This window comes from Mobula hypostoma, chromosome 4 (genome assembly GCF_963921235.1).
Source record: "Mobula hypostoma chromosome 4, sMobHyp1.1, whole genome shotgun sequence".
Lineage (NCBI taxonomy): Eukaryota > Metazoa > Chordata > Chondrichthyes > Myliobatiformes > Myliobatidae > Mobula > Mobula hypostoma.
This window is the reverse complement of record NC_086100.1, coordinates 100784241-100803484: the sequence shown is the minus strand read 5'-3', so window position 1 is coordinate 100803484 and position 19244 is coordinate 100784241. Positions and strand designations below refer to the sequence as shown.

The 19244-nt window shown below is 42.3% G+C and overlaps 1 protein-coding gene across 5 annotated transcripts in view; it reads right to left on the bottom strand.

Moving 5' to 3' along the window:
* Nucleotides 1–9853: 9853 nt before the first annotated feature.
* Nucleotides 9854–19244, bottom strand: part of zbtb49 (zinc finger and BTB domain containing 49) — a 34783-nt gene continuing 25392 nt past the window's right edge. For 2 of the 5 annotated variants that reach the window (XM_063046301.1, XM_063046300.1), the window contains 4 exons: nt 13835–13908; nt 12656–12738; nt 11640–11801; nt 9854–10923 (listed from right to left, as the gene is read on the bottom strand). In XM_063046301.1, the coding sequence (XP_062902371.1) occupies nt 10244–10923; nt 11640–11801; nt 12656–12738; nt 13835–13908 (999 nt within the window). In that variant the 3' untranslated portion in view covers nt 9854–10243. Of the gene's footprint in view, nt 10924–11639; nt 11802–12655; nt 12739–13834; nt 13909–19244 lie in introns of those variants that run through there. The other 3 variants (XM_063046302.1, XM_063046303.1, XM_063046304.1) reach the window with 3 other exon arrangements.

Below are 19244 nucleotides of genomic sequence, written 5' to 3'. Positions count from 1 at the left end.
ACAACGCCCGGGGTGGAAAGGTACGATCAGCGGGAACCCGGTGTGTGTCCGCCCTTGCCTGGGTGCCGGGTTCACTGCAGAGGATCGACCGCATCTGGAGGAGGGGTCACAGTCGGTGACCTCAGGTGACATCACCAAGGACCCGCCCAAAAGCTGTTTGTGAGCCATTTCGCCGGTCAGTGAGTGAAGCCGTGTATGAATGATCAGTTGTTCCTGTTCTCTCTCTCTCTTCCCCCACGTTGTCCATCGCCATGGCAACGATTACTGCGAACTGAACTACTAAACTGGACTGAACTTTGAGTCACTTTGAAATTTGGTCATTTACCCCTAGACAACGATAGAGCTTGATTGATGCTGTTATCTTAATTCTGTGCACATGTGTGTTTATCATCGCTGAACTGTTGCATTTATTATCCTTTCAATTACTGTGTTGCTTGTTTCTTTAATAAAACTTTCTTAGTTCTAGTACTCCAGACTCCAACTGAGTGATCCATTTCTGCTGGTTTGGCAACCCAGTTACGGGGTACGTAACAATGGACATATCTGAATGGGAATGGGAAGCAGAGTTGAATTGGGTGGCTACCGGGAGATCCTGTCTGACAGAGTGGAGATGCTCGACGAAGCGGTCCCCAATCTGCATTGGGTTTCACCAATGTAGAGGAGTCTGCACCGGGAGCACCAGATGCAATAGATGACCCCAACAGACTCACAAGTTAAGTGTTGTCTCACCTGGAAGGACTGTTTGGGGCCTTGAATGGTTGCAAGAGATGAGGTGTAGGGACAGATGTAGCACTTATGCTTACAGGGATAAGTGGTGAGTGGGAGATCAGTGGGGATGGACGTGTGGATAAGGGAATCGCGGAGAGGGGTGGAGAGGAAAAGATGTGCTTAGTGGTGGGGTCCCGTTGAAGGTGGCGGAAGTTGCGGAGGATAATGTGCTGGATCCGGAGGCTGGTGGGGTGGTAGCTAAGGACAAGGGGAACTCTGTCCCTGTTGTGATTGCGGGAGGATGGGGTGACGGCCGAAGTGAGGGAAATGGAGGAGATGTGGGTGAGGGCATCAATGATGACAGTAGAAGGGAAACCACAATCCTTAAAGAAAGACGACATTTGAGATGTCCTGGAACGGAAAGCCTCATCCTTGGAGCAGATGCGGCGGAGACGGAGGAACTGGGAATAGGGAATGGCATTTTTGCATGTGGCAGGGTGGGAAGAGGTATAGTCGAGGTAGTTATGAGAGTCAGTGGGCTTGTAGAAGATGTCAGTGGGCAGTCTGTCTCCAGAGATGGAGACCGAGACGTTGAGAAAGGGGAGAGAAGTGTCCGAGATAGAGTAAGTGAATTTGAGGACTGGGAGGAAGTTTGAGGTAAAGTCGATGAAATTGACAAGCTCAGCATGGGTGCAGGAAGCAGCACCAATGTAGTCATCAATGTACTGAAGGAAAAGTTGGGGAGCAGTACCAGAATAGGTCTGGAGTACAGACTGTTCCACATAACCAACAAAGAGGCAGGCGTAGCTGGGTCCCATGCGAGTTCCCATAGCTACACCTTTAGTCTGAAGAAAGTGGGAAGAGCCAAAAGAGAAGTTATTAAGTGTGAGAACCAGTTCCGCCAACCGGAGGAGGGTAGTGGTGGTGGGGAACTGGTGAGGTCTATTATCCAGGAAGTAGCGGAGGGCTTTGAGGTCTTCTTGATGGGGAATGGAGGTGTATAAGGATCGGACATCCATAGTAAAAATGTAGCGGTTGGGACTGGGGAATTGGAAGTTATTGAAGAGGTGGAGGGTATGGGATGTATCCCAGATGTAGGTGGGGAGGGACTGAACTATGGGTGACAAAATGGAGTCCAGGTAGGCAGATACAAGTTCGGTGGGACAGGAGCAGGCAGAAACTATGGGTCAACCGGGACAGAATTTTTGACCAGGGTGCCCAAACCTTTGCATGTCACTGTATTCAAAATGTGAGGTAGTGTCCAAGGGTTGAATATCCATTTCGGAATCAGATGGCAGAGGGGAAGAAGCTGTTCCTGAATTGGTGAGTGTGTACCTTTAGGCTTCTGTACCAGTGAGAAAAGGGCATGCCCCAGGTGCTGGAGGTCCTTAATAACGGCCGCTGTGTTTCTGAGACACTGTTCCTTGAAGATGTCCTGGGTACTTTGTAGACTAGTACCCAAGATGGAACCAACTAAATTTACAATCTTCTGCAGTTTCTTTCGGTACTGTGCAGTAGCACCACACCGCCCCCCCCCCCCCCGCCCCGGCAGTGATGTAGCCTGTCAGAATGCTCTCCACGGTACATCTATAGAAGTTTTTGAGTGTGTTTATTGTACCAAATTTCTCAAACTCCTAATGAAGTATAGCCATTGTCTTGCCTTCTTTATAACTGCATCGATATGTTGGAACCAAGTTGGGTCCTCAGAGACCTTGACACCCAGGAACTTGCAACTGTTCACTCCCTCCACTTCTGATCCCTCTATGAGGATTGGTATGTGTTCCTTTGTCTTACCCATCCTAAAGTCCACAATCAGCTCTTTCATCTTACTGACATTGAGTACTAGGTTGTTGCTGTGACACCATTCCACTAGTTGGTATAATCTCACTCCTGTACACCCTCTCATCTCCACCTGAGATTCTACCAACAATGGTTGTATTGTCAGCAAATTTATAGATGGTATTTGAGCAATACCTAGCCACACAGTCATGGGTATAGAGAGAGTAGAGCAGTGGGCTAAGCACACACCCCTGAGGTGTGCAAATGTTGATAGTCAGCGAGGAGAATATGTTATCACCAATCCATACAGATTATGGTCTTCCAGTTAGGAAGCCAAGGGTCCAATTGCAGAGGGAGGTTCAAAGGCCCAAGTTCTGCAACTTCTCAATCAGGATTGTGGGAATGATGGTGTTTACCATCTCTCCTAGCAGTGTATTCTAGGTACCCACCATGTGTTAATTTTTTTTTAAATTTGCCTCATATATCTCCTTTATATCACCCCTTCTTGCATTAAAGATATGCCCTCCAGTATTTGATGTCTGCTGTTTGGGAAAGAGACTCTAACTGTCTTAGTTATGCCTTTCATAATTTATTATATTTCTGTCGGGACTACTTACAATCTCCAATACTCCAAAGAAAATATCTTCTTGTAGCAAACGCTCTCTAATCAGGGCGATATATGGGTGAACCTTTTCTGCGCCTTCTCAAAAACTACTCGTCTTTCCTGTCAAACTGAGTGACTTCTGAAATAGCCTGACAACCTGTACCATAATGGCTTTGTTGAAACAATAAAATTTGGAATCCACACAGCACTATGGGGCAGAGAGCAAATCTAGACTCTGCAATGATGTGAGTCTTGTGTCAGTATTGAGCGAGCTATTGGAGAGGATTCTTAGAGACAGGATTTGTAAGCATTTGGAGAAGCATAGCTGATTAGCAATATTCAGCCTGGCTTTGCAAGGGGAAGGCCATGCCTCATGAGCCTGACTGACTTCAAGGAAGTGATAAAACAAATTGGTGAAGGTAGAGCAGTGAATGTGGTGTAAATGGTTTTTAGTAAGCAATTTGACAAGGTTCTCCATGGTAGGCTCATTCAGAAAATCAGGAGGCATTGAATCCAGGAAAACTTTGGCAGTATGGATTCAGAATTGGCTTGCCCACAGAAGGCAGAGAGTGGTGTGGAGGTCGTAAACAGGTGGTGTTCCACAGAGATCTGCTCTGGGACTCCTGCTCTTTATGCAGAAGGTGGAACTGAGGCCAAGGTCTTGACATTTAATGATTAGTTTTGAGGAAATGTATAAAAATAATAGGATTGTTATGGGGGAATTCAACTTCCCTTATATAAACTGGGCCCTTCTTAGTTCAAGGCTTAGTTAGTTAAGTGTATTCAGGAGGACTTCTTAAATCAATATGTGGATGGTTCAATGAGAGGAGGGGCTGAACTAGACTTGGTGTTGGGTAATGAGCCTGGCCAGGTGACTGACCTTTCAGTGGGTGTGCGGATAGGGAATACTGACTACAACTTCTTAACTTTCAGGATAGCTTTCGATAAGAATAGTTATGGTTCTTGAATGAGAGTTTTAAATTGGAGTAGGGCAAATTACGAGGGCATTAGACAGGAACACCTTTTTCTGACAGAGATGTGGGGGCTGTTTAAAGATCAATTGCATAGAGTACACCAAAGATTATGTTCCTGTTAGAAGGAAGGATGGGATGGAAAGATAAGATAACCTTGGATATCCAGAGAAGTAATGAATTTAATCAAGAAGGAAAAGGAGAAGTATGTAAAACTTCAGAAGTTAGGATCAAATGGAGCACATGAGTATAAAGAAGCCAGAAAATAACCAGAAAGGGAATTATGAAAGCCAGGAGGGGCCATGAAAAGTGCTTGGCAAATAAAATTATAGGTATTCAATATGTACATCAAAAGCAAGAGGATAACTAGGGAGAGGGTTGGAGTACTCAAGGATAAAGAGGGGAACATTTGTTTGGATGCAGAGAATGTCAGTGAGGTTCTTAATCAGTACTTTGCTTCAGTATTCACCAAGGAAAAGGATATGGAAGACCAGGTGATCAATGCTGAGTGTATAAATACATTAGGATGTATTGTGGTCAAGGCAAAGGAAATGTTGGGTCACCTAATGAGTATTAATGTGAATAAGTCCCCAGGATCTGTTGGGATTTACCCCCGGGTTATTGAAGGAGGCAAGAGATGAGATTGCTGCAGCCTTGAACAGAATCTTTGTGTCCTCTCTAGGCTCAGGCGAGGTCCCGGATGACTGGCAAGTGGCTAATGTACCTCTGCTTAAGAAGGGAACAAGGGAAAATCCTAGGAACTATAGACCAGTAAGTCTCAAATCAGTTGTAAGGAAATTGCTGGAGAAAAATCTTATGAATAGGATATATGAGCATTTGGAAACCCATGGCCTAATTAAAGAGAGCCAGTGTGGTTCTATGCAGGGCAGGACCTGCCTTACCAACTTGATTGACTTTTTTGACAAGGTGACAAAAGAATGATGAAGGATGCTGTCTACATGGGTTTTAGTAAGGCTTTTGACAAAGTCCCTCATGGAAGGCTAATCCAGAAGACTAAGATGCATAGGGTCCACAGTGAAATGGCTGCTTGATTCAGAATTGGCTTGTGCATAGAAGACAGAGGGTAGTGGTTGAAGGGGTTTATTTGAGCTGGAGGTCTGTAATTAGTGGCATTTCATGGGGATCTGTGCTGGGATCTCTGCTGTTTGTGATGTATAAAAATGACCTGGATGAAAATGTAGATGGGTGGGTTAGTAAGTTTGGAGATGATACCAAGATTGGTGGAGTTGTCGATAGTGTAGAAGACTGGAAAAGAATACAGCATGATATCAATCAGTTGCAGATATGGGCTGAGAAATGGCAAATGGAATTTAACCCAGATAAATGTGGAGTGTTGCACCTTGGTAGGGCAAATGCAAGGAGACAGTACACTGTCAAGGGCAAGACCCTTGATGAGAAATCTTGGGGTCCAAGTTCATAGTTCTAAGAAAGTGGCAATAGGGTGGTTAAGAAGGCTTATGGAATGCTTGTTTTTATTAGTAGAGGCACTGAGTTCAAAAGTCAGGTTATGTTGCAACTTCATGAAACTCTGGTTAGGCAACATCTGGAGTATTGCATACAGTTCTGGTCGCCTCACTATAAGAAGGATGTTGAGGCTTTGGAGAGGATGCAGTCTGGTTTAGAGGGCATGTGCTATCATGTGAGGTTGGACAAACTCATGTTGTTTTCTTTGGAACAGCAGAGGCTGAGAAAGGATTTGATAGAGGTTTATAAAGACATTCTGCAGCGTGACTTCAGAGAACTCGGAAGAAGGCTGAAAAGCAGGACTTCCAGGGTGGGTATCTCCGGTTTGCTTCCAGTTCCTCGTACTGGAGTGGTCAAGAACAGGGAGATAATGGATCTGAATGTGTGGCTGAGGAACTGGTGCAGGAATCAAGGATTTACATTCCTGGACCACTGGGGTATGCTTCAGGGTAAGGATGAATTGTACAAAAGGGATGGATTGCACCTTAATAAGCAGGGCACCAGCATTCTGGCAGGCAGGTTTGCCTCTGCAACACGGGTGTGTTTAAACTAAGTAGTCACATAGCAATCTGCACACCTTTGGAATATAGGAGGAAACTCAAGGGATCTGATAAAGTCACAGGAGAGGATGGGCAAATTCTGCACAAACAGAACTCGGGATCTGGACTGAAGCCTGAGTGATGAAGCAGTGAAGCTCTGCTGTGACACTGTGTTGCCCATAAATTTTCAACACTCTTGTGGTGTCTTAGAAAAGTTAACTCAGTGATATGTGTGCTGTAGATTCTACTGATGCCAGAAGGCTCCATTTATTAAGAATACTTGTATTTGAGCTTCTTGGCTACACAGGCACTCCCCCAAGGTAAAGGCAGGTGTGCTGAGGTTAAATGGAATCACATCCAGCTTTATGGCTGGGGGAAGGAAACCAGCATGATAGAGCTAAGGACAAGCCAGCAAGTTTACAAGTAGATGATGGATGTAACATGAATGTAAGGAAGGACAAGCCAATGATTGGGTACAAATTCAGACAGAGCAAAGAGTTAAATTGTACCATAGAGGCAAAATTCAAAAGTGTAAAGAATGCAGGACTGAAGGTGCGATATTTAAATGCACGTAGCATCAGAAATAAGGAGGATGAACATGTGGCACAATTAGAGATTGGTTAGAATGATACAGTGAGCATCAGAGTCGGGGCTAAAAAAAGGCCATAGTTGGGAGCTTAACATCAAAGGATATACTTTGTATCGAATGGACAGGCAGGAAGGCATAGACAGTGGTGTGGCTGTTGGTAAGAGATAGAATTACATCTTTAGAAAGAGGTGACTTAGGATCAGAGAATGTTGACTCTCTGTGGGTGGAGTTAAAAAACTGCAAGGATAAAAAAACATTACGGAAATCTTACATAGGCCTCCAAATAGTAGTCAAGATGTGGGGTTGAGATTGCAAAGGGAGCAGGAAAAGGCATGCAATAAGGGTAATGACACAATTGTATTGGGGGGCTTCAATATGCAAGGGGATTGGGAAAATAAGGTTGGCGTCGGATCGCAAAAGGAGGAACTTCTTCACTTCAAAGACTTTTGGAACTACAAAGGGATGTGAGATTGAGCTCCTTCAGAGCTGAGAGTAGTAAATTTCTAGATAAAAGTGGAAAGGGAAACAGAGAAAATGGTACAGGAAATTGATGCCAAGGTAGGAAATCAGCCATAATTTTGATGAATGGCAGAACAGGATTGAGAGGCAATGTGATCTATACTCCTGTTCCTAGTTCCTCTGTGCTGTTTAAAGGGGCCATCAATTGCTGAAAGGTTAGTTGGTGATTTGATATCTTCTGATCATTTCTGTAATTCAAAAAGTGATTGGTGATGTCCAAACATTGATACCTGCTGTTAAGTACTGCAGGGAAAGCTGCAACAGGTGCTGAAGAATTCTGTATTGATTTCACTTCTTCTCCACAAACTCTTTTCTCTCAGAAGTAAAGTCAGCATGCCCCTTGGGATAAAGCAGGACTGAGAATGCACAGAAGCATGCAGAGCTTGCTCAGAGCAAAGCATGGATACATGCCAACAGTTGCTCAATGAACTTTTAACTTATTCCATTCTGTGGATGGAGACATTTGTAACATATCACCGTTTGCTGTTCAGTATCACTACTCAAACAGTAAAGTGCATTTCAGTCTTCTCAGACTGAGATTGTTACATTGTTTTGCGAGACTCACACACCTCGGTTAATGACAGAGCAAAGCTATTGCTTCATTAAACGACAGCCGCTTTTCCATGGCCTGTAATATTCCGAGGCAGAACTGCAAAACTCAGCAGAGGAGATCCCAAAATTCCTGTTGGTCAGGTGCCTGCTTCAGAACTCTGACATTATGAGGAAAATTCATTGGACACAAGCTGGTGGGCAGGGGCATTAGAGAAAGCCTGGATAAGTAACAAAGGAGACAACCTAAGTTGTGTCTGCAGAACTCACCCATATGTATTGTCAGCAACTACAACCATATATTGCTTTCATTATCAGCCCAATTTGCATTCTCTTCTCATTGGCCATCAACCCATTTGACCACTATGCAAAGAAAAAAAGTTGTATAAAATAAGCATTCTAGTTTTAAAACTAACGAATGATGTTCTTCTCTATTTTAAACAATAGGCACATACACCATTCTGTATGCATTAGTCTTGTCTTTGCCTTTGCTGCATGTACATGCTCAATGATAGACCTGTCACTACAGCTTAGCCAATGAGGGGCTGATGATCTTCATGAAGTGTAGATGGCGTTATGGGAACTCCAAACTATAGTCAACAGTTGCCTGAACTAGTGAGATACCAAGGTAACTACACCCTTTCATATATCTGACTACTGTCCTCAGAAACAGAATATTGTTATTCTTCAGAGAGGCCAGTAAATTCATGTTCCATTGTGTTACAGAAGTATCCAGAATCATGCTTCAGAATTCATTATTCAGTACATGGCTCCCAAAAGCCTTCCAAAAATGGGGCATGAACTGTGGTCCTCAATCAGACACAATGCCCTGAGGGAAGGCATGCAGCCTGAACATGTGCTGAACCTTAAGGGTGGCAGTCTCATGAGCTGACGGGAGATTGGAGAGAGCAATGAAGTGGGGTGCTTTAGAGAACTGGTCCACAACTACCAGAATCCATCTTCATGTTCCCATCTGATGGAGGCAGACCAATGATATAATCCATTGAGCAATGGGACCAGGGGCGGTGAGGCACAAGCAGCAGCCATAACAGACAAATAGGGCACTGGCATAATATCTTGCTCTGGGCACAAGTGGAACAGGCAGAGATGAAGTTGTAAATATTTTGGGACAGAGTCAGCCACCAAAATTGTCTCTAGAATTTCCAGTCCCTGGATGGCCAATCAGACAGGAAGAGTGACCTCATTCCAACACTCCGGGACACATTATGGCAGGCACAAACAATAGGTTGGGAAGTCTCCCACCTGGGCCTGGATCTGACTATTGGGTAGCTCTCACCTGTTTCTATTCCCCAAATCACCAGAGCAGCTATGCACAAGTAAGGAAAGATGGGTTCTCGATTGGTGTTGTCCTCAGAGATGTCAAACTGTCAGGAGATAGCATTGGCCTTGGTATTCTTGTTGCTAGGGTAGTAAGAGAAGTTGAAATTAAACCAGATGAAGAGGAGAGCCCAACGGGCTTGAGGGGAATTGGGTCTTGGCGTCACAAATGCAGGAAAGGTTCCTGTGATCTGTCCACATAAGAACAATGTGCTCTTCTCCCTCCAGCCAGTGTCACCATGCCTCCAGGGGCTCCTTGATAGCCAGAAGTTCTCAGTTCCCAATAGCATTGTTACACTCCTCAGGAGTCAAGCGACGGGAAAGAAAAACACATGGGTACAGCCAAGTATCTACAGAAGAATACTGAGAGAGTACAGCTTCAATGCCAACATCTGGTGCATCAACCTCGATGATGAATGGATGGGATGGGTCCAGGGGAACAATGTTTTGTTTAGCAGTATACACATGTATAGTTGAGTGACAATAAACTTGAACTTGCAAGATCCATAGCCAGGACACATACAATCCTGGCAAGAAAATACATCACTATTTCTTTATAGCTTTCTAAAACCTCTGCACTATAGCAGTAGACATATATTCACCACAAAACACAGTTCAATATAACAGTTCATCATCACTTTCTCCACCTCAAGGATAATTAGGAATGTTTACCTTGCCAACAATCTCCTATCTCATGTCAGAAAAAAAAACAAAAAATGTTTCGGTAATAACAGGTAAATACTATATAACCATTTCTCTACCATGTACTGTATTTCTGTTCATTATTTATTTCAGAACCAACAGGTGATCCCAATGATAAGTGTCAAAGACTTGAAGAGAACCAATGTTTTTGACTTAAAAGGGGAAGACCATTGATGAATTTTAAAACTGCTTTGAATACCTAGCTGCAAAGCATTGATATACTTTCATTCATGGATTTACTGGCTATATTGGGACATGTTTTCTTAAAGGACAAAATTATCCTCTTTACATAATATACACTATCAATTACCATATGGTCCTATTAATCAGATTTCATTAAATATCTAAGATTACATTTATTGAAACCTACAAAAATACATTTCTCCTTGATCCATCAATCACAGCAAAAATAAACTCAAAGTGCTTTTAAATTGCCACGTAATTAGCTAGCAAATAACTGTCAGTGATCTAAATCATTATCATTTTGTAAAGTTTTCATAGCTAGACCCCACAATGTCAGGCTAGAGAGGAAAGGTCCCTCATTCGCTCGATATGAAACACTAGGTGTGTGATTTCCAAAGGGCACATTGATGTGAATATCCAGACTAGTCACTGATGGTCGCACAGTCGAGGAGTTTTGGGAAGATAAGGACTCTTCAGGCCTGACAACAGTGTCTGTACTGTGTTGGTGTGGAGCTTGGGGTTTGTGGGTTTTGGCAGAGCCCAAGATCATCTTGTTTTGTTGGTCATCCACTTGTTGTACCAGCGAATTATATTCAGAATGAGAATTCTCATGCATGGGTGCTGACTGCTCAGGCACTCCAAGAGAAGGTTGTTCTGGGTCACCTCGAAGCTTATCTAAAGGAGATACAGGCAACAAGGCAACTTGCATAACTTGGCTGAGCGGTTCAGAGTTTGGAGATCTTTGCTCTGCAGCTTGCTGGTAATTTTCCTCGGAGCTATCAATTTCCTCATTTCTTAGATCATGATCGCCATTGTATCTGCAGTGCATTCGCTTATGTCGGTGCAGAACAGCAGAACGGGTGAAGCACTTTCCACATGTCTCACAGCTGTATGGCCTTTCACCAGTGTGTGTACGGACATGACGACGTAAGTCACCAGATCCTGCAAACCGTTTTCCTGCAAAATAAAATAAGAGACCATACCATAGGTACATTACTCATATTGTTCATCATCAGGAATCTGCTTCCACAAGTGACATGAGCTCAGCTATGTTTTTTGAAGAAGGAACAAAAATGAACAGGTATAGAATTTTGTTCATATTGTGCCTGCTCATATCTGCTCAAAACATGTTGCAGCACATGAATTGAGTTACATGAATTGTATTGGCACTTCCCGGGCAAATAAGCACATCATTTAGAACCACCAGAGAGCATACCTGACCAATATAATCCACCCACTATCTGGAGAAGCTTGAGCAATCAGTAAGCCAATATACATTTAAGGCAAATAATAACTTAAGGCTTTGAATATCTTAAAGAATTGCTATAGCTACTCAGTTATCAAATCCATGCTAGCTTAGTCATATTCTCCCTAAAATTATTTTGCCCAGAGAACATGCCAATTCCCTATTTAAAGCCCTTACTGACACTGTTTCCACCAGCCTTTTAGGCAGTGAACTCCATGACCAAACCAATCTCTCCAGTGATAAAGTTTTCTGCACATCATTTGGAATCGTTGATCCTGGTCCATGAACAGCTTGAACAGTAATGAGAACACATCTTTGGCCCACTACTTAAATCAGTCGTGCCCTTCTATGGCTTTATTAAATCTCCTGTTTTTTTTTGTAACTGAAGAGAACAACACAGCTTCTCCAGTTTTATCAATAAACCCACCACATGTTAAGCAGTTATATGGTCGCTCTCCTGTATGACGGATTCTGTGCTTGACAAGCTTCCTCTGCATGTTAAATGATTTCCCACACTGATCACAAGTGAACAATTTATCAGCACTGTGTGTCTTCTTGTGCTCCTTTAAATTACTGAAGTTACTGAAACCTTGAACAAAGAAGTTTAACATTAATGATATGGCAACATAACGCAACACAAGTAGTACAAATTCCCTAAACTGGTAGTAAAACGCAGTGCTGCTACTAGAATCTCAAAGCAGTGGAAGATTATACTTGTATAGCACACAACAAATATCAACGTATTCTAAGTCACTTCCTAAGATCACTTTCTATCAAAGGCATAAGGATTTCTTGGGTAGCCATCATGGAGTTCAAAGAGCAACTTAAAAGATGAAAGACAGATAATGAGTGAGTAAGTTGTGGAAGGGAATTCCAGAGCTCAAGAGCAAATTGGAGCCTTTTGTTGCTGTGGCTGGAATTACAACTCAAAAATATAATTTAAAGGATGCATGATCAGGTGAATTAACAGGAACTCTATCTGCTTTCCATGACGTAAATTGCAAATAAAGCTGAAAGGGTAACTAAATTACGTAGCAGCATGTTCTATTGGTGCACTGTCACACAGTTCTCTATATTTATTTTACTTGATCAGATGCTATGGCTTGAAAAACAGGGCAAGAAAACAGTGTGTAGGATACCAGAAATAAAGAAATTGGAAATCCTCACCAAAATATTTGCATTCCTTCTTTTTGTCAGAAAGTTAAACATATTAAAGTCATATATATATATATACACACACGCACCGTAATGAATAGTGAACTATATTAGAATTTATGAATCAAGCTTGTACTATCATCCACTTTCAGCAATGCTTTAATCATGGCATTTCAAAAGGCAGCATTACTAAAAACAAACAGAATTTTCCATTTGAAATTAGTCTCTGCCTTCCTTTCAGGGTCTAAATTTGCAAATCAACACAAATAAAATATTTAAATCACTAACCTCGACCACAAATGTCACATAAGTGAGGCTTCTGGCCTGTGTGAATAACAATGTGGCGCTGTACATCACCTGAGGCAGCAAATCTGTAAAAGGACAAGGCTTTAAAGATAAAGTTAATTCTGTTACTTTAAAAACTGCAGATCAGCTTTCAATGTATTACATTTTCTTATGCAAGAGTTTCACTTACTTCCAAAAAAAATCTTAATCAAATGTCCAATACCTGAAATCTTATGAATGTCTAACATTACAGACATTTATAGTAACTGTGAATGGTTATCATACTTCCTTTGAAGGCTTACTTTACTTCTATCTGTAGTACAGAAATATATTACATTTTAAAATCCCATTCTTAAGAATACATTCTTTGCCACAAATCCGCTTTTTATATTGTGTTAATAACCTTTCAAATTATTGGAATTATACACACACAAAATAAAGCATTGCAGTGTTGAAAGTTAAAGTTTTGGCAAATATCCAAACATGTATCCCAACTTGACAAAACTAAGGACTCCTTAGATCTCAAAGATCATCAACCCCATGTGCCTCACTATATCCGCTGGACCTCAGTTGCATCTTCATTCCGCCCCCCCCCCACCTCAGTTCCTTCCTTTAATCAGGGCTTGGCCAGGAAGAAATAACAACCTTTTATTTATTTATTGAGATGCAGCACAGAACAGGCCCTTCCAGCTCTTTGAGCTGTGCCACCCAGCAACCCCCAATTTAACTCTAGTCTAATCACAGGACAATTTACAATGACCAATTAACTTACCAAACGGTAAGTCTTTGGACCGTGGGAAGAAACTGAAGCAGCTGGAGGAAACCCATGCGATCACGATGGGAATGTACAAGCTCATTACAGGCAATGGCCAGAATTGAACCCAGGTCATTAGTACTGTAAAGCCTTGAGCTAACCACTATGCTACTGCGCCACCCAAAATCTGGGATGTTCTGCAGCATCTGCAAACCATCAAGATACTTCTTCTGGTTAAGTCTTCTATAAGCAGTTCAAGCTGCAAAAAATAATTAACAACAGTCCACTTTAAAATGGATTGTTAATACACAAACACAAGAAAATCTGCAGATGCTGGACATCCAAAGTAACACACAAAATGCTCAAGGAACTCAGCAGGGCAGGCAGCATCTATGGAAAAGAGTAAACAGGAAGACCCTTCATGTTACCTTTTACCACAGATTTCACAAATGTATGGCTTTTCACCAGAATGTCGTCGTAAATGAGTTTGCAGATTTCCAGCCTGGTTAACAAAAAAAAAATCAAAATTTAAGCCCATGTATCTTAAACTCACAACACAAAGTTATACACAATTTCAAACAATTAACCTTCCACTTGTCTGCTTACCACCATGCTTTTCACTGCACCACTAAGATAGAGTGCCCTGTCAGATGGATATCTGGAACTCACTGTCAGTGGTGGTGTCAGATACAATAAGTATGTTTAAGAAACATTTAGATACACAGAGTATCAAAGAGGTTTAATGCGGGAAATGGGATGAGTGTGGATGAGCAAAATGATTGGCATGGATGAGATGGGTTGAGGGTACCTTTTCTATACTGCAGAACACTATGACATATAGAAAGGTAATAATGTTTTTAAGGTGCCTTGAAATCTCCCATGCAACTGAATAACTTGCTCTGTTCTAGGTCAAATATGAAGGCCAATGTACTTTAATACAATAATTTCTCTGCCCATCAAAGGTGTTTGCAACAGCATACAAAAACATAATAACATTATAAAAGATAAATCATCAATTAAACCATGTAAGCTTTATCATACCACATCAAGCATAAGATGTGCACAAGTTATTTAAGTGGCAATTATAAATATACATATTGAGGAAATACATTTGAAGCTTTGAGATTTTTAAATGTATTTAATGTTGTGATGTGACAAAATAGAACCTGTATAATCCCAGAGTGCTGTGTTAAATGTGTATGTGGCAGGAGGCACATTCTGATCATTGTTCATTCTGTAACTTAGTTAATTTTGGCACATTGTGTGGCCTTGAATAAAAGTACTGCAGCTGCTAAGTGGAAGAGCTGACTCCTAGAACAGATAACAAGTAAAGAGTAGCCTGAAAACTTGTATAAAAAACGAACTTTGTAAGCTGTAGAACAGAAGCTGTCTGCCACCCACTCATGGAGTGGACATGATCTTCTCTTTGCAAGTAATAAACATGCTTATGAATGGATCCACGTGTGTTTTTGGTACTTTGTAATAAGACCTAGCCAAAGATACACAACAGTACATAGTTATAAACCTCACCAAGCTTACCCCATTCATAGAAACATAGAAAATAGGTGCAGGAGTAGGCCATTCGGCCCTTCGAGCCTGCACCACCATTAATTATGATCACGGCTGATCATCCAACTCAGAACCCCGCCCCAGCCTTCCCTCCATACCCCCTGATCCCCGTAGCCACAAGGGCCATATCTAACTCCCTCTTAAATATAGCCAATGAACTGGCCTCAACTGTTTCCTGTGGCAGAGAATTCCACAGATTCACCACTCTCTGTGTGAAGAAGTTTTTCCTAATCTCGGTCCTGAAACGCTTCCCCTTTATCCTCAAACTGTGACCCCTTGTTCTGGACTTCCCCAACATCGGAAACAACCTTCCTGCATCTAGCCTGTCCAATCCCTTTAGGATTTTATGCGTTTCAATCAGATCCCCCCTCAATCTTCTAAATTCTAACGAGTACAAGCCCAGTTCATCCAGTCTTTCTTCATATGAAAGTCCTGCCATCCCAGGAATCAATCTGGTGAACCTTCTTTGTACTCCCTCTATGGCAAGGATGTCTTTCCTCAGATTAGGGGACCAAAACTGCACACAATACTCCAGGTGTGGTCTCACCAAGGCCTTGTACAACTGCAGTAGTACCTCCCTGCTCCTGTACTCGAATCCTCTCGCGATAAATGCCAGCATACCATTCGCCTTTTTCACCGCCTGCTGTACCTGCATGCCCACTTTCAATGACTGGTGTATAATGACACCCAGGTCTCGTTGCACCTCCCCTTTTCCTAATCGGCCACCATTCAGATAATAATCTGTTTTCCTATTTTTGCCACCAAAGTGGATAACTTCACATTTATCCACATTAAATTGCATCTGCCATGAATTTGCTCACTCACCCAACCTATCCAAGTCACTCTGCATCCTCTTAGCATCCTCCTCACAGTTAACACTGCCAGCCAGCTTCGTGTCATCCGCAAACTTGGAGATGCTGCATTTAATTCCCTCATCCAAGTCATTAATATATATTGTAAACAACTGGGGTCCCAGCACTGAGCCTTGCGGTACCCCACTAGTCACCGCCTGCCATTCTGAAAAGGTCCCGTTTATTCCCACTCTTTGTTTCCTGTCTGCTAACCAATTCTCCATCCACATCAATACCTTACCCCCAATACCGTGTGCTTTAAGTTTGCACACTAATCTCCTGTGTGGGACCTTGTCAAAAGCCTTTTGAAAATCCAAATATACAACATCCACTGGTTCTCCCCTATCCACTCTACTAGTTACATCCTCAAAAAATTCTATGAGATTCGTCAGACATGACTTTCCTTTCACAAATCTATGCTGCCTTTGTCCGATGATTTCACCGCTTTCCAAATGTGCTGTTATCACATCTTTGATAACTGACTCCAGCAGTTTCCCCACCACCGACGTTAGGCTAACCGGTCTGTAATTCCCCGGTTTCTCTCTCCCTCCTTTTTTAAAAAGTGAGGTTACATTAGCCACCCTCCAATCCTCAGGAACTAGTCCAGAATCTAACGAGTTTTGAAAAATTATCACTAATGCATCCACTATTTCTTGGGCTACTTCCTTAAGCACTCTAGGATGCAGACCATCTGGCCCTGGGGATTTATCTGCCTTCAATCCCTTCAATTTACCTAACACCACTTCCCTACTAACATGTATTTCGCTCAGTTCCTCCATCTCACTGGACCCTCTGTCCCCTACTATTTCTGGAAGATTATTTATGTCCTCCTTAGTGAAGACAGAACCAAAGTAATTATTCAATTGGTCCGCCATGTCCTTGCTCCCCATAATCAATTCACCTGTTGCTGTCTGTAGGGGACCTACATTTGTCTTTACCAGTCTTTTCCTTTTTACATATCTATAAAAGCTTTTACAGTCAGTTTTTATGTTCCATGCCAGTTTTCTCTCATAATCTTTTTTCCCCTTCCTAATTAAGCCCTTTGTCCTCCTCTGCTGAACTCTGAATTTCTCCCAGTCCTCAGGTGAGCCACTTTCTCTGGCTAATTTGTATGCTTCTTCTTTGGAATTGATACTATCCCTAATTTCCCTTGTCAGCCACGGGTGCACTACCTTCCTTGATTTATTCTTTTGCCAAACTGGGATGAACAATTGTTGTAGTTCACCCATGCAACCTTTAAATGCTTGCCATTGCATATCCACCGTCAATCCTTTAAGTGTCATTTGCCAGTCTATCTTAGCTAATTCACGTCTCATACCTTCAAAGTTACCCCTCTTTAAGTTCAGAACCTTTGTTTCTGAATTAACTGTGTCACTCTCCATCTTAATGAAGAATTCCACCATATTATGGTCACTCTTACCCAAGGGGCCTCTCACGACAAGATTGCTAATTTACCCTTCCTCATTGCTCAAAACCCAGTCCAGAATAGCCTGCTCTCTAGTTGGTTCCTCGACATGTTGGTTCAAAAAACCATCCCTCATACATTCCAAGAAATCCTCTTCCTCAGCACCTTTACCAATTTGGTTCACCCAATCTACATGTAGATTGAAGTCACTCATTATAACTGCTGTTCCTTTATTGCACACATTTCTAATTTCCTGTTTAATACCATCTCCGACCTCACTACTACAGTTAGGTGGCCTGTACACAACTCCCACCAGCGTCTTCAGCCCCTTAGTGTTACGCAGCTCTACCCATATCGATTCCACATCTTCCTGGCTTATGTCCTTCCTTTCTATTGCGTTAATCTCTTCTTTAACCAGCAACGCCACCCCACCTCCCCTTCCTTCATGTCTATCCCTCCTGAATATTGAATATCCCTGAACGTTGAGCTCCCATCCTTGGTCACCCTGGAGCCATGTCTCTGTGATCCCAATTATATCATAATCATTAATAACAATCTGCACTTTCAATTCATCCACCTTATTACGAATGTTGCTTGCATTGACACACAAAGCCTTCAGGCCCTCTTTTACAACTCTCTTAGCCCTTATACAATTATGTTGAAAAATGGCCCTTTTTAATGCTTGCCCTGGATTTGTCAGCCTGCCACTTTTACTTTTCTCCTTAGTACTTTTTGCTTCTACCCTCACTTTACACCCCTCTGTCTCTCTGCACTGGTTCCCATCCCCCTGTTGTGAACTAACCTCCTCACGCCTAGCCTCTTTAATTTGATTCCCACCCCCCAACCATTCTAGTTTAAAGTCACCTCAGTAGCCCTCGCTAATCTCCCTGCCAGGATATTGGTCCCCCTAGGATTCAAGTTACCCTGCAGGTCTTTAAATGGAACAATATGAGATGTTTCATGTTTGAATTGAATTAATTATTAGAATTGTGGTGTAAAACTGGAAAGGAAAGTAGTGGTCCTTCATGTAGCAATCTATTTCTACTTTTCTGCCTAATGGTTTTAAACTGTTCAAAAAAAAATTGGCTGAATTTGATTTGGAAAGATCTGGACTTGATTAAAAATGCAGGCAAAATACAACTGGCAACCTCATTGCATAAATCTGCTTATGCCACGTGTACTTTGGTGTTGCATCTATATTGAGGAACTAGATTACCTGCCTCACTGTTTCACGTAAAGAATAATAGATCAAGACTGTTGTTACTGGAAATCTGCAATCATGATAGGGTAGGAGACAGGAGGTTAAGAGACTAAAGGGGCAATGATGTATAGTGAAGGAAGTGACATGAAGGAACAAAAAGTAGCTGAAGGTGCAAATGCAGAGTAATTCTCTCAAGGGAATATAGAACAAACAGTTTTAGATAAACAAGCAACACACATAAAAATTGCTGTTGAACGCAGCAGGCCAGGCAGCATCTATAGGAAGAGGTACAGTCGACGTTTCAGGTCAAGACCTTTTGTCAGGACTCGGCCCGAAACATCGACTGTACCTCTTCCTATAGATGCTGCCTGGCCTGCTGCGTTCACCAGCAATTTTTGTGTGTGTTGCTTGAAATTCCAGCATCTGCAGATTTCCTTGTGTTTGTGTCAGATAAACATGCATTGTGTTTGATGGAAAAGGGTTGCACATGGTTATGTATACATAAAGGTGTAATGACAGAGTGAGCAGAATTATTAGGGTAGACTGCAGATCAGGGCTGGGGAGATTGAATGGAAGACTGGACAGTAAGGAGAAGGAATGGCAATCAAGTACCAAATGGAGTTGGCACCTTTGATTCATAGAAATTAAGGGGAGTGGCTCAGAGTAAAAACAAGTTCTGCCAGGCAGAGGAGAGTGTTATAAACACAAGAGATTCTGCAGATGCTGGAAATCCAAAGCAACAAACACTAAATGCTGGTCAGGCAGCCTCTATGGAGGGGAATAAACAGCTGACATTTTGGGTTAAGACCCTT